This window comes from Sparassis crispa (assembly GCF_003851025.1).
Source record: "Sparassis crispa DNA, contig_000000F, whole genome shotgun sequence".
Lineage (NCBI taxonomy): Eukaryota > Fungi > Basidiomycota > Agaricomycetes > Polyporales > Sparassidaceae > Sparassis > Sparassis crispa.
The window spans coordinates 322,679-334,806 of record NW_020939747.1 but is presented as its reverse complement, the minus strand read 5'-3'; the positions used below and the strand labels follow the sequence as shown (position 1 = coordinate 334,806).

The 12,128-nt window shown below is 51.6% G+C and overlaps 5 protein-coding genes and 1 non-coding gene across 6 annotated transcripts; 2 read left to right on the top strand and 4 right to left on the bottom strand.

The window, feature by feature from the left end:
• Window positions 1–49: 49 nt before the first annotated feature.
• SCP_t0101060 lies at window positions 50–154 on the bottom strand. Its single transcript has 2 exons — window positions 119–154; window positions 50–85 (listed from the first exon to the last, which is right to left on the bottom strand). It is a non-coding gene; the product is annotated as a tRNA-Trp (tRNA).
• A 367-nt stretch (window positions 155–521) lies between these two features.
• Window positions 522–4,637, bottom strand: SCP_0101050 (hypothetical protein; the record flags this gene model as incomplete). Its single annotated transcript, XM_027752345.1, has 9 exons — window positions 522–557; window positions 611–726; window positions 777–958; window positions 1,010–1,518; window positions 1,568–3,145; window positions 3,199–3,329; window positions 3,384–3,610; window positions 3,670–3,692; window positions 3,741–4,637. 9 exons carry the CDS (start codon window positions 4,635–4,637, stop codon window positions 522–524), a joined length of 3,699 nt encoding a protein of 1,232 aa, XP_027608146.1.
• Window positions 4,638–4,956: 319 nt separating this feature from the next.
• On the top strand, window positions 4,957–6,507 carry SCP_0101040 (Mitochondrial oxaloacetate transport protein; the record flags this gene model as incomplete). The annotated part of the gene is made up of 12 exons (XM_027752344.1): window positions 4,957–5,037; window positions 5,095–5,259; window positions 5,314–5,325; window positions 5,376–5,400; window positions 5,457–5,567; window positions 5,620–5,663; window positions 5,716–5,862; window positions 5,915–6,028; window positions 6,082–6,108; window positions 6,161–6,293; window positions 6,342–6,378; window positions 6,432–6,507. The coding sequence occupies 12 exons, from the start codon at window positions 4,957–4,959 to the stop codon at window positions 6,505–6,507; spliced, it is 972 nt and encodes a 323-aa protein (XP_027608145.1).
• A 175-nt stretch (window positions 6,508–6,682) lies between these two features.
• On the bottom strand, window positions 6,683–8,640 carry SCP_0101030 (tRNA (adenine(58)-N(1))-methyltransferase non-catalytic subunit TRM6; the record flags this gene model as incomplete). Its single annotated transcript, XM_027752343.1, has 11 exons — window positions 6,683–6,911; window positions 6,965–7,038; window positions 7,093–7,179; window positions 7,236–7,338; window positions 7,388–7,520; window positions 7,574–7,717; window positions 7,769–7,977; window positions 8,030–8,121; window positions 8,177–8,280; window positions 8,332–8,459; window positions 8,510–8,640. The coding sequence occupies 11 exons, from the start codon at window positions 8,638–8,640 to the stop codon at window positions 6,683–6,685; spliced, it is 1,434 nt and encodes a 477-aa protein (XP_027608144.1).
• A 146-nt stretch (window positions 8,641–8,786) lies between these two features.
• SCP_0101020 (Protein unc-45 A) lies at window positions 8,787–10,895 on the top strand (the record flags this gene model as incomplete). The annotated part of the gene is made up of 1 exon (XM_027752342.1): window positions 8,787–10,895. One exon carries the CDS (start codon window positions 8,787–8,789, stop codon window positions 10,893–10,895), a length of 2,109 nt encoding a protein of 702 aa, XP_027608143.1.
• A 708-nt stretch (window positions 10,896–11,603) lies between these two features.
• SCP_0101010 (hypothetical protein) lies at window positions 11,604–11,900 on the bottom strand (the record flags this gene model as incomplete). Its single annotated transcript, XM_027752341.1, has 1 exon — window positions 11,604–11,900. One exon carries the CDS (start codon window positions 11,898–11,900, stop codon window positions 11,604–11,606), a length of 297 nt encoding a protein of 98 aa, XP_027608142.1.
• Window positions 11,901–12,128: the final 228 nt, after the last annotated feature.

Sequence of the window (12,128 nt, the reverse complement as noted above, 5' to 3'; positions counted from 1 at the left end):
TATCCACTTGAACCACTTCCATTGGAGAAAGTGCAAAAAAGGAAGGTTTTGAACCCGACCCGGATTGAACGGATGACCTTGAGGAATCCCTCTAAAGGAATGCTTACGTAAGCCCCCCCTGGAATCTCACGCGCTACCGCTGCGCCACAGGTCCTCTGTTTGTACTCTCTTAAGTATCACCATGAGAGGAGACATTTTAGACGATATACGCAAAAGTATTGACACGAGAGCAGTACAATATCATCTTATCATGGGTGCCATAAAATCTCCATAACAATGGTTGGAGCTGCCAGCGAAGGCGAACGTAAGCTCAGTAGCTTGTCGAACAGCCGGCCAATACGATTGATACTAGTAGCTGAGCGCTGAGGCCTGAGGACTTGAATATTCGGTGGTATAGAATTAAGAAATGGTATGAACAGTGGAAACAATTTACATATACTTATTGACGACCCGGGGGTTCAGACCCAACCTCACGCCCTACCACTGCGCCACAGTATAAGCAGTGCTCCGACTGCTATTGGTCACGACAAAGATTCAGAGAATACAGTAGCAAATATCTGGACGACACGTCTGAGCACTGCACTCGTACAACCCTGCAGAGTCAACGCACCTCATCTGCGATGGTGTAGAGAAGATGTTGGTTGAGACGTCGGTTCTGCAGCACCGCGAATATTCTCCGCGCACCGCGTCGGGCATTCGACCGTCCAATCATATTGGCAACCAAGTCTAGATAGACGTCAGATCCTCGTCCATACCTACTTTTGCGTGAATCGCACCTGGCATCAACGCAGATAGTTTGCGATTGGCTTCGTCTCTGGTGTGCAGTTTCTCCTCTGCCGACCGCGGTATGCCTGCGGGCTTGAGCTGTCCACCAGCCCAGAACCCGTCTCGGAACATATTGATGAAGGTCATGAGATGCGGTTGGTCTAGAGTCGACTTTATTGTTTCTCGTATTTTTCTGGGGACGCAATATGTCAAGCGCACCACCGTCGAAGCGCGTATCACTCACCGCTCAATGGTCCCGCCAAGCACCTGCTGCAGGATGATGACAATTGCCTGTCTCCGCAACCAATTGTTCTTCTTGTCCAGCTCGAACACGGCCAGTACCAGGTCGCAGATAGGCGAAGAGAACATGGAACTACTCGTCTCGCCTTCTAGCGGCTTCAAGTCCCCAGAGAGCTGCAGGATCGCCTCTTCGGAAGTCGACTTTCCAGTTGCCTTCAGAGCTTGCGCAACGAGATCCTCGTCATGTACCCCTGTCCCAACAATTCCGGCAAACTCGGCCGCTTGGGTAGTGAGACGCTGGATCATGACATCCAACATAGATGGGCCAAAGAACATGTCATCGATACTCTCAGCAACGGAGTGGTACATTGTGCGGACAAGGTCCTTCCCCGGAAAAGCGGTCGGAGACTTTGAGCTCTGAGATGCAGAATCCGAAGCTATGAAGGGCGAATCACGCGACAAGAAGACTCGCAGCTCGTCACTCTCGCACACCGCGGCGATCGCTATGAGGCTCTACGAGGCAAATTAGCTTATTGCTGTGCCAAGAAGAAAGCTTACGTACCTGCATATATTTCTCCAGAGCAATACGTCGAGTATCGATAAAACTTCCAGAGAGAGAGGTAACCAGGCGTTTTCCCGGAAAGTCGAGGTTCCGCACCAGAGCATAGCGCTCTCGCAGCTTGTTGTGCATACTGAGGAACTCGCTATAACGCCGAGCGACAACCCATCCGGACGTAAAGCTACCGTCCTGCGCGAGCTGCTGGATCTCAATGAGATAACGGACGACAGACTTGCTGTCTTCTTCGCTCATGGTGGAATTGACGATGGCTACTTTGGTTCGGTCAGAGAGTAGGCGATTGGCAGATTCCTGCTGCTCGTACTGGGTCTTCTGGAATGTCAGCTCGCGTAGCTCCCGTGTGAGTGTCGATTTTGACCGGCGTAGAAGACGGAGCTCTTGCGCATCCCCAGTCAATTCGGCCTTCTTGATCAGGGAGTCCAGCATGAAATCTTGCGACTGCGAGTTCGCAATCTTGCTCGCCAATCGTGCGATCTCATGAGAGAGATGTAAATCACCAGGGCCAGCAAGCTGGAAAGATCCATGCGGTTTCTCGTTATCATCATCCGGCCTGTCCTCCTCATCGTCGATGTCGTCGTCGAAGACTCTCCTCCGCTTTCCGTCCTCAGATATACGGCTTACATTCATTCCGGAACCCTGTAGGCTGAGAGCATCAGCTGAGCCTCTACCTTGAGGTTCGTCATGCTGATTATCCAAAGCAATGATATCCGTCAAAGCCGCCTGGATCGCCTCTATCCGTTGAGCCTCCTCATTGAGCCCTGGCAGACTCCCTTCTTCGGGTTCGTCGAAGAGTGGAGCACGAGAGCTCGACGGCGAAGGGGAGTCGTGAACAGGAGACACGAGTAATTCTAGATTTGTAGCCGAAGATCGAGGTAGAGAGTCCTCAGGTCCCATCAGTAGAGAGGGTGCAGAACGTGCAGGGTGATGGGTCGACGTCAGCAACGGCGACGATTCCGACCGCGCCAGACCTGTACGAGACCTATCTCGCACAGATCTCCATGGCGCTTGTGCGATCTCAGACGAGGTCCTCGAGAGTGGCGGTTGATCGTCGCTCTTCAATCCGTTGGCTTCGATGTCGCCAATGACACGGAACCACAGTTCTGACCGCTGAAAATCCTCGAAATCCTGCTCCATGTCTTGCTCGACTTGTCTCTGCGCGAGTAGCACGCTCCGACGCACCTTCCTTTCAGCAGTCGGAGTCGGGGCTTCCGTATCGATCCCAAAGGAGCGTATGGTATTGACGTGTTTCTGGGAGATGAACGCCAAGGCGGGATCAAGATTGGCATTCGAAAAATACAGCTCATTCATCATCGAAATATCTTCTTTGAGTGTTGCAGATGGCGAAGGGTCCAGAACTGCATCGTCCTCATCAGAACTCCCCGAGTCGACAGACTCCAGAGGGTTCTTGAAACTTTCCACTGTAAGCCAAAACTGCACCAGTAAAGAACGATGCCGACGATCCATGAACTCCATAAAATACGAGAGCGAGCTGGGGTTCGTGAGGATGTCGCGCAGAGCTAAGCGAGAAGTCGTCCTGTCCGCGTCTTGATAGACAGACTGTCGCTGTAGATACAATCGCGTAAGTTGTAGGCTTCTTTAAACGCTTGCCGCCTTACCGTGTCAGATTCGCCGCCGAGCACCACGATTCTTTTCTCGACTCTGCGCTTGGCCGTGTAAAGTCTGTCGAGAAATGCTACTATATCCTCCGTTTTCTGTCCGTTTATCCAGTCCTCGTTCTCATGATTCGCTAGATACGCAAATTAATATCATCTTCGCTCATTTGCTTTCTTGCAGAACTCACCAAGCAACGTTCTAGTTCGCCTGATTTCACCCATGACATCGTTCTTTAGTCTTCGGGCATCCAGCAAGGAAGAACAACGATTAATACTCCTGAGGAAGGATTCAAACTGGCGCGGGTCTGTGCGGATCGTAATCGTTTCTGTGGTCGATGGACCACGACCCGGGACACGGCTGTGTGGACGAGGAAGCTGCGCCTCCAAGATATTCCGTACTTTCGATACCAGTTTCCTGCAGGACAGTACAGCGGACATGAACATATATCATATCACTTCAATCGGTAGACATACTGCTGGCGGATGGCAGCTCCCGCCTAAAAAGTATAAGAGAATGAAACCGAGGTGCTCGAAGTTGCACTCACAATCTGGTCGATTGAACGGTTCCAATAGTCGGGGTCCGCAAGCATGTCCATGACAGGATAGAACACGCTACATGCGAGGATCTCTCTGACAACTACTTTGATAGCGTGACTGCGGGCTTCTTTTTCTGGCAGTATTGAAGGAAGGGCTTTGTCTATGAGACCCCGCAAATGATTCTCCTCTGTCTGTCTTGTAAAGGTTGACGAAAGATTGTCAACGGCAGGATGTAGCTTTCCTCCTCCTCTGCCGGCATAACGGCTCGCCAATAATAAGTCCAGCTCCTCAGATTGTGTCAACCTACGTTCAAGGCCTGCCCCGCGAAGCGCTACTTCTGATTGTCGAAACTGCTCGATGTGAGCCGTGACCTTGGGCAATATTCGTCTAACGATGAATGCAGGAAGGTCCAACGTAGCCAGTCTCGCCAATAGCTGTTCTATTGAACTGTGTAGAATTGAAGATACGGCGGTAGGAAACGACGGTGACGACGACAACTCCTTGTACCAGACCAACACGAAATCTCTCACAATCATGATTAGTATATCATTTAGCGCGGATGATATAGCAGGTGACTCCGGGTAGAGAGGTGCCAGAGATTGTGGAGACTTGTAGGTCCACTGCGACCGTGTCAATACGGCTTGCCAGGCCGCGGGGGTAGAAAACGCGAGTGGTCGCGCGGCAGCTGGAAGAGCATTGTGTACGGCAGGTCTGGTGGCGTCCAGTGCGTATCCAAAGAGCAGGTTCAATCCTAAGAATGTAACAGCTGCGAGAAGAGCAAAAACAGGCAAGAGGAGTATGATTGTCACCGGTGAGGACAGAACGCGAATAGCAGCAGGCCACACCAGACCGAGCAGAAGCACGATCACCGCCGTCTGCTTACTGAACACTAGCTTGCTGAGCATAGTAGACATAATATTTGTAGTATATTCGTCACCGCACCATCTGCCAGACTGGCTCAGCTCAGCTTGATTGCATTATTGGATCGGGAACGCACGACTGGTATGCAAGAGAGATGTCAGACGCCCATGCCGCAGTGGACGCGTGATGTGGGATTGCGTGACAAGGAATGACTTTGTGACTTTGTGTAACACATGCCCGAACGTCCGGGAACCGAAGGTCATCCGACAGAGCCGACTTCATCATCAGGCTTATACCGCACCCGAGTTCAGGCTGTTCAGCTGGCATCTTAACATCTTGAGTTCTTGGGCGGTTTGAGCTTTGATGGCATCTCAGAAGGCGCACGGTCGACCGCTGTCGACAGCGGAGGGTTTTGTTCTGGGTGGGATGGCTGCCTGTGTCGCGGTACGTTACCGCAGATACAGCCCTCGCGGCGATCTGACTCATAGTCGGATTCGGTAGGTCACCTTCTCCAACCCACCAGACGTCGCGAAAACGCGTCTTCAATTACAGGGTGAACTGGCCAAGGATGGCGGCATCAAAGTGTACAAGAACACGCTCGACGTCGTCCTGAAGACATGGCAGCATGAAGGCATCCGAGGTGTTCAGAGAGGTTTGGCACCAGCTGTGAGCCGGTTGTTCATATTCCTCCGATTCTGTTTTGACTGTGTTTGGGGCCAGTATGTTTATCAGGTAAGTTGCTGAACTGCAGCATGCACATTGCCGGACTTACTGCAAACTAGATACTTTTAAATGGCTCTCGCCTTGGTGAGTCGCTATGTTACCTTCTGACGCGGCGCAGGACTAAGGATATCTTTCCTCAGGCTTCTACGAACCTATTAGATATTGGACTAATGTTTCCCTGGGAATATCGCCTTCTCACCAAGTCCCCTTCACCTCCGTATTTGCGGGGGCAGTAAGCGGTGCTATTGGTGGTAAGACGTCTCCGCGTGCAGCCTCCCAGTATCCTACATGACAGTTTTATAGCTAGTTTGGGGAGCCCACTCTTCCTCGTGAAAGCGCGAATGCAGGTCTGTACACGTCCAGTGATGTGCAAGGGGCGTCTCACTCACCTGTTGTCAGGCTTATTCTCCAGCACTACCTGTTGGTGCTCAGCACTATTACAAAAGTTCTTGGGATGCACTTGCTACTATATTTCGCGTGGAGGGTGTCCGAGGACTGTGGCGTGGGATAGATGCCGCCATCCTGCGCACGTCTATGGGTTCATCGGTCTGTTCCGTTAGCAGCACCGTAGTTGTGATTTCTTATCCCATTTTTCCAGGTACAACTGCCAACGTATAACTGGACCAAGAATCACCTTGTGCAGAGCGGAATTATGCCGGCTGACAGTGTATGGACATTTCTGTTGAGTAGCACCGTATCCGGCGTGTGTGTTGTGAGTTCTTCCACCCTATCCAAGCAAATGAGAGAGATTGATTGTGAGTACAGCTCGCGGCGATGCAGCCTGCTGATACCGTAAGTTAGTCTACCCGTCTGGAGAACATTCACGTGAATTCGTTTCCTTTAGGCACTTACAAGAATGTACAATCAGCCAACGAAGCTCCTACCGGATGGCAGACACGTCGGCGTGCTGTACAAGAATCCTATAGATTGTCTCTGGAAGACGCTGAAGACCGAGGGTCCCCTGGGCTGGTACAAAGGTAGCTTTCCCAGCAGTATCTCTCTGCCGACGTCTCATGTTGTAAAAGGTTCTGTTGCGCATTTCTTCCGCATCGCGCCTCACACGTGAGCTGTTCCCCTACATCTCTTTGGTTGAGATGCTGACGCGCGATATTCAGCATCATTACCTTGACCGCCAACGATATCATTATTAAGTTCTATAGAAGACTGCGCGATGGAGATCTAGAGCCGTAGCACTGTCAAAGAGTTATCAGATTCGCCGCTGCTCGTCCCTCATTTGCATCCGGAGCGTTAGCATGGACTACGTCCACCTAGATCTCGCAGCGACGATGTTTGCATCGTAGTAATGACCTACTGGTACTCACATAGATCTTGCTAATGATGGAATATATTCGATCACTCTACGCTGTCACGACGCTTGCGCCTTCATTTCGTCTTCAACTGCTGCTGTTCCGCTTTCTGTACTGCCTCCGGTAGGTAGAGGCGCACTGGAGTCTTCTGGAGTCTGCGACAGACTGGCAACTTCTGGCCTTGTGGGCAGTGGTGTTGAACGGGAACCGGTGTGTTCCTCCTCCAACTTAGCCTTCTTCGCCTTACGACGATGAGCCAAGACTGAAGAGGCGGAGGGATTATCGTAGCTATTTGCATATATGAGTGCACGTATCGGTGCAGACCATTGGACGGTACGTACACTTTGATAGCATGTAAGATGAACCCCCCCGAGCCGGACGTGTTCATCATCGGATGTGTACGACCGGGGAGAACCTGCAAATTCTCGTCAACATCAGAGACGATTAGAAAATGGGATCCAGACCGTACCTGGTATTGTCGTAGCCAAAGTTCCGACACGGCAGCACCCAGATATTCTGGATGTTCCCGCAACCTCGACTGCAAATCGGAAAGGATCTATGGCACAATACGTCAACGGACGATCTCTCAAAGTGAAAAAAAAGGGAACGTACTTGTATGTGGGGACTATGAACCACAATTGAAGCAGATCCCGCGAGATACGGAGACAGCTTCTCCAATATTGAGTAGGGATCGTACTCGCTCGCCACTACTAGACTGAAACGCTGTTAGCTTTGGAGTGAGGCTTGACGGCCATAACACCCACCCGTCAAACTCGCCTGTGAAAAGCTCTTCTCTAGTCTGCATCAGCGATGCGGAGACTAGCTTGCGCTTGTTCAATCGTGACTTCTGGCCATCCGATTTGAATTTTCCCGAAGCTGGTTCGGCAGGCGCCACTACTATTGATGAAAGTGAGCACCATGGTTAAAGCTGAAGTACTCTGCATGCTTACTAGGAGCATACTCTTCGTCAGCGGTCGCCCAATTCAGCGACGATAGGACAGATGCAACAGTGTCCTTTTTGAAGTTCATCTGCACCGTGACCGGATATGCGGGGGGTGAGTCAATATCGCATATTGTGATCAACCGTCCATTCCCTGGAATATTGAATTTATGGTCAAGTACCAGTAATGGGTGGAACGACTTACCACCCAGACGCTCCAAAATTCCGGCAACAACGACGCCGGAGGCATCATCTACGGCGAGGTAGCGACCACCTGGCCTAATGTTTGCGAGATTCAAAATTTGAGATAGGGCATCCGGACGGATGTCGCGTAAACGGTTTTGGTCCTTATTGAACCAATATTCACAGACGTTGAACAAAGTCGGATCAATGACCGTGAAAGACTTAGAGTATCTAGTAACGTAATAAAATTATAACATATGAGCAGAGTGTATCGCACACTCACTTTGCTTCCTTGCGCTTCTTGTACTTCTCTTTGCTGTATTCGGTCTTGAGAGAGTAATTTGCGTGCTGCTCGATCTGCTTTTTGATGATTTCCTACGGTCTCAAAGTTCAGAAATAGAGAACCCAAGAGGACAGGGATTAACCGCACTGATGCATGCACACCAGACTTTTTCAAGGCCTCTATCTCCTCCAATGTGAGAGGCTGTACAAACTGTCCGTCGTTTATGAGCTCGTTTGTGGCATCGGTATCCTCTGAAGACGTGTTAGATATCACAGCCACGCATTCACAGAGAGATATCCTACCTACTTCCTGCATCGTGCGAGGGGGGATAACCTTCAGCTTCTTGTCCACAATGTCGTAGGTCAACCCGAACGGCTGGCCAATCAGTTCGTTAGAATGAAACGAGCCAAATTTTCCTAGGGTTACAGTACTTTTCACAGAGATGAGAGCTAATAAATGACGAGTTAAATCATGTCGCACGAGTCTTTTTCCAGCTTTAGTGTCTTTATTTCGCTGCTAGGTAGCCTGAGGAGAACGGTGTTACCGGCCTGGATAGTCTCCTCCCTTATGCCACGGACAGAAATCGTTGATGACCCTTCGCCAAGGTCCATTGTCGATATGGAAAACCTTGGACAGCGAAGTCCAGCAGAATGAATTCAGTGGATAATGGAGAGATCTCAGGCTCCCAAATTGGGACGTTCTACTCGACGCCCGCTCCCCGCGGCCCCGGGCCGCGGCCTAGTCAAAGCTTGCATTCATGAGCGAGCCAGAGTCCGACATTCAGCTCGACGCGATATTGAAGAAATCTCAGGAAAAATCATGGAAATCTCTGTTACCTGACGAACTAAACACAGTGATCGGCTCTTTCCTTCCCTCTCACCCTCTGACTCTCCGTTCCAAGGCCTACATCGTGCTCTCAGCAGTATGCCAACGGATACGAAAGGACTCCTCCTCTCCGTTCAGCAAAGAACACATTGATGCCTCCACGGATTTGATTCATAGAGCCTTTGAACTCGCAATAGTGACCCGTCTCGCTGACACTGAGGAGAACAAGGTATTCGAAGGCCTGTCGTTCCTAGCGGCGCTGTTCGAGGTAGATTGGCAGTCCGCGTCGTCAATCTTCCAAGATGAAGCGATCCTTGAGTCCCTGACGGACTGTATGGATATCTTCGCCTCTTCCCTTCAGATGTCGCGCTCTGTCGCGCATCTCTTAGCGCAGGCCAGTGGACACAAGGCATGTCGCGCGCTCATATCCTCTCAGCATTTGGCATGGCTTTCTACTCAATCCCGTCAGGCGAGCGATAGCACTCTCCGCGCTGCTGCTGCTGTCGCTCTGGTGAAGCTCTCACGGGGGATGGGGTCAGATGCCGCGGAGGTTGGCTCCGCTGAAAAAGCCGCTATGTTGATCAGTGATGAGGAACTCGTGAAACTAATGAAGGGCTTGGTTGTGGATGAGAGCAATCCGTCTTCTGTTTCGGATGCAGTCGAAGGGCTGGCCTACTCAAGCACCGATCCTACCGTCAAGGAACTACTGTCGAACGACTCCTCCTTCCTTTCTCGCCTGTTTGCCTTCATTCCTCGCCGCAAAGGCTCTTCCACTGTGGCTGAAGATATGGGGATGTCGCCTGTTTTCGGTGCAGTGGTCATTATCTCAAATCTCTGTGCATATCGACCTCGATTGACAGAAGAAGAGGCGCAAATGGCTAAGCTACGACGCATGGCAAAGGCATCGCCGGGCTCTTCCAGTACCCACCAGGAAGCCGAGAATAATCCCCTGGACGATGACGACCATGTCAGAAAGCGCGGCAGAAAATTAATGCAGTGCGGCGTGATGGACGCGTTGACGGCAGCCATTCGAGCCACGGACAGCCGTGCCGTCAGGCTCGCTGTGGGGAAAGCTGTCCTCAGTCTTGTAGAAGACAAGGATAATCGCGGAAAAGTCCTGCAGACTGGTGGCGCCAAGGCGCTCATGACTATCATCCATAGCATCTTGCCGGCAGCAGGCCCATCATCGCAGTCAAAGAAGCTCCCACCGATGGAGGCTTCGGACATCGAGCCCATACAAGCTCTAGCGAAACTCGCGATTACTGCATCCCCAGTTCAAGTCTTCGGGCCGAACGAAGGAGCTCTCTACGATGCCATCCGTCCGCTATCTCTCATGCTCCTGCACCCCACCTCCAACCTTTTGCAACGATTTGAAGCACTGATGGCTCTGACCAATCTGTCATCTCAGAGCGCCGAAGTCTCCAGTCGGATCGCGCGAACGGACGGGCTCCTGAACGGCGTCGAGCTCTTAATGCTAGAGGAACATGTCCTCGTCAGACGTGCGGCGACGGAGCTGATATGCAATCTCGTCGCTGGGTGCGAGGAGGTGTTCAATAGGTACGGAGCGAAGTCGTCGAAGTCAAAATTGCAGGTGCTTTTAGCCCTGTGTGACGTCGACGACACACCGACACGGCTCGCCGCCTCGGGCGCGCTCGCAACGGTCACATCGTCTCCGGATGCCTGTCAGGCACTGCTCGACCTGCAAAACGAACGCCATCGCGTATTGCCGATTCTGGGCCAGCTGGTTGATCCCACCATTGTCAGTACGGATGACAATGAATCTGAGGATGCAGACATTGAAGCCAAGGCCGATCCCGGTCTCGTACATCGCGGAGCAGTGTGCGTCCGCAACTTTTTTCTTGCCATCGAGGATTCTGCCGCACACAAACAGCTCGCAACCGAAGCGGAGCGTGTAGGATTGGTGCGAGCACTGGTCGGAGTGGTTAAGACGTACTCAGCCAGCGGGAACAATGCGTTGTTGAGACCGACTGCGGAGGCATTGAGGTGGTTGATAGAAGGTGGAATGCAGATAGCTGCTTGATAAATGGTCTGTCAATATTAATACTCGCACCGAAGTTGGAAGACTAGGATGTACCAATGGATCGGATACATTTTTTTTTGGGAGTAAGCGTAACGACGCACGGAGCAGCTGCGTTCGGACAGCTCCCCGGATCGGATATTTCTAAGGTGCATCGTATCTCCCCCTAAATTTCCTCGTATCATCCAAATATCCAGGTGCGACTTTGCCGCAAAGAGATTGAAGCAATTGACTATATGCTACTAGGCCACTTATCCTTTCAACGTCTCACGGAGAGGCATGTCGGTACTCACGAATCACATATAGAAGGAACCTGATGAGATAACACGATCCCCTTCACTGCTTCTCCCCTCTTAGGAACACATTCGTTCCTGCCTCCGAACCATAGCAAATCTTCTGAGCAGGTCATCAACCTGGGCCCTGAGCACCCTATACTGTCCGAATCTGTCCGGACCGCTGCCGTCCTGGGACACCCAGAGAAGATGTCGAGCGGCTGGGTGGCACAAGTGTGGCACAGAACGCAGAGAGGAATGTTGCCCCAGTGTCCGGGTCTACTATGGGAGAATTGGCGACACGGAACCTCACTGGCTTCGAATCGAAGGTGTAGAGGGTATTATAATAGACGCGACCTTACTCAAGTTTCCGCCGTCATCTGCGCAATGTCATTCGCTAACTGGATCATCATGTCATACCGTTCGTCAGACAGAAGCTCTATAGCCAACATTCCACCGGCGCGTAGTCATTCATCCGGGTAGGGAGACGGGCAATAGCAGCAGGCTCCAAGTCAGAAGTGCTGGCGGTGTATGTGTAGAGACACAAACGAATGCCCAGGGCACTGATGGCGTGAAGGACGGAGATTTCGACAAGATTGCGCAAGATAAAGAACCGCACATGCATCTGATCGTCTGCCATTCCTGGAGTGGCATCACCCTCGAGATATGCAGCTGGTTTGACCTCGAGGAAGAAGACCGGATGCTGCGCTCGTTGTATGACAGTGGAGCCTGCCATCCCTCGGGGTTGCTTTTACGCTGCGAAGAGACAAGTGCTTCGACTCCAGGAAGAGATAGTTTAGGAGGGCGTTGTGCAGTCCACAGAGGAGGGATTCATCGATGGCATTCTGTGCGCCACCTGGAATAGATTCGAATGCGTCGACGATGTGGCTGAGTTACTGTCGATAACGAACGGTTAGATAGAAAGAGGACGGCGCTATTACATAGGTAGGCCCGGCACCTGAAC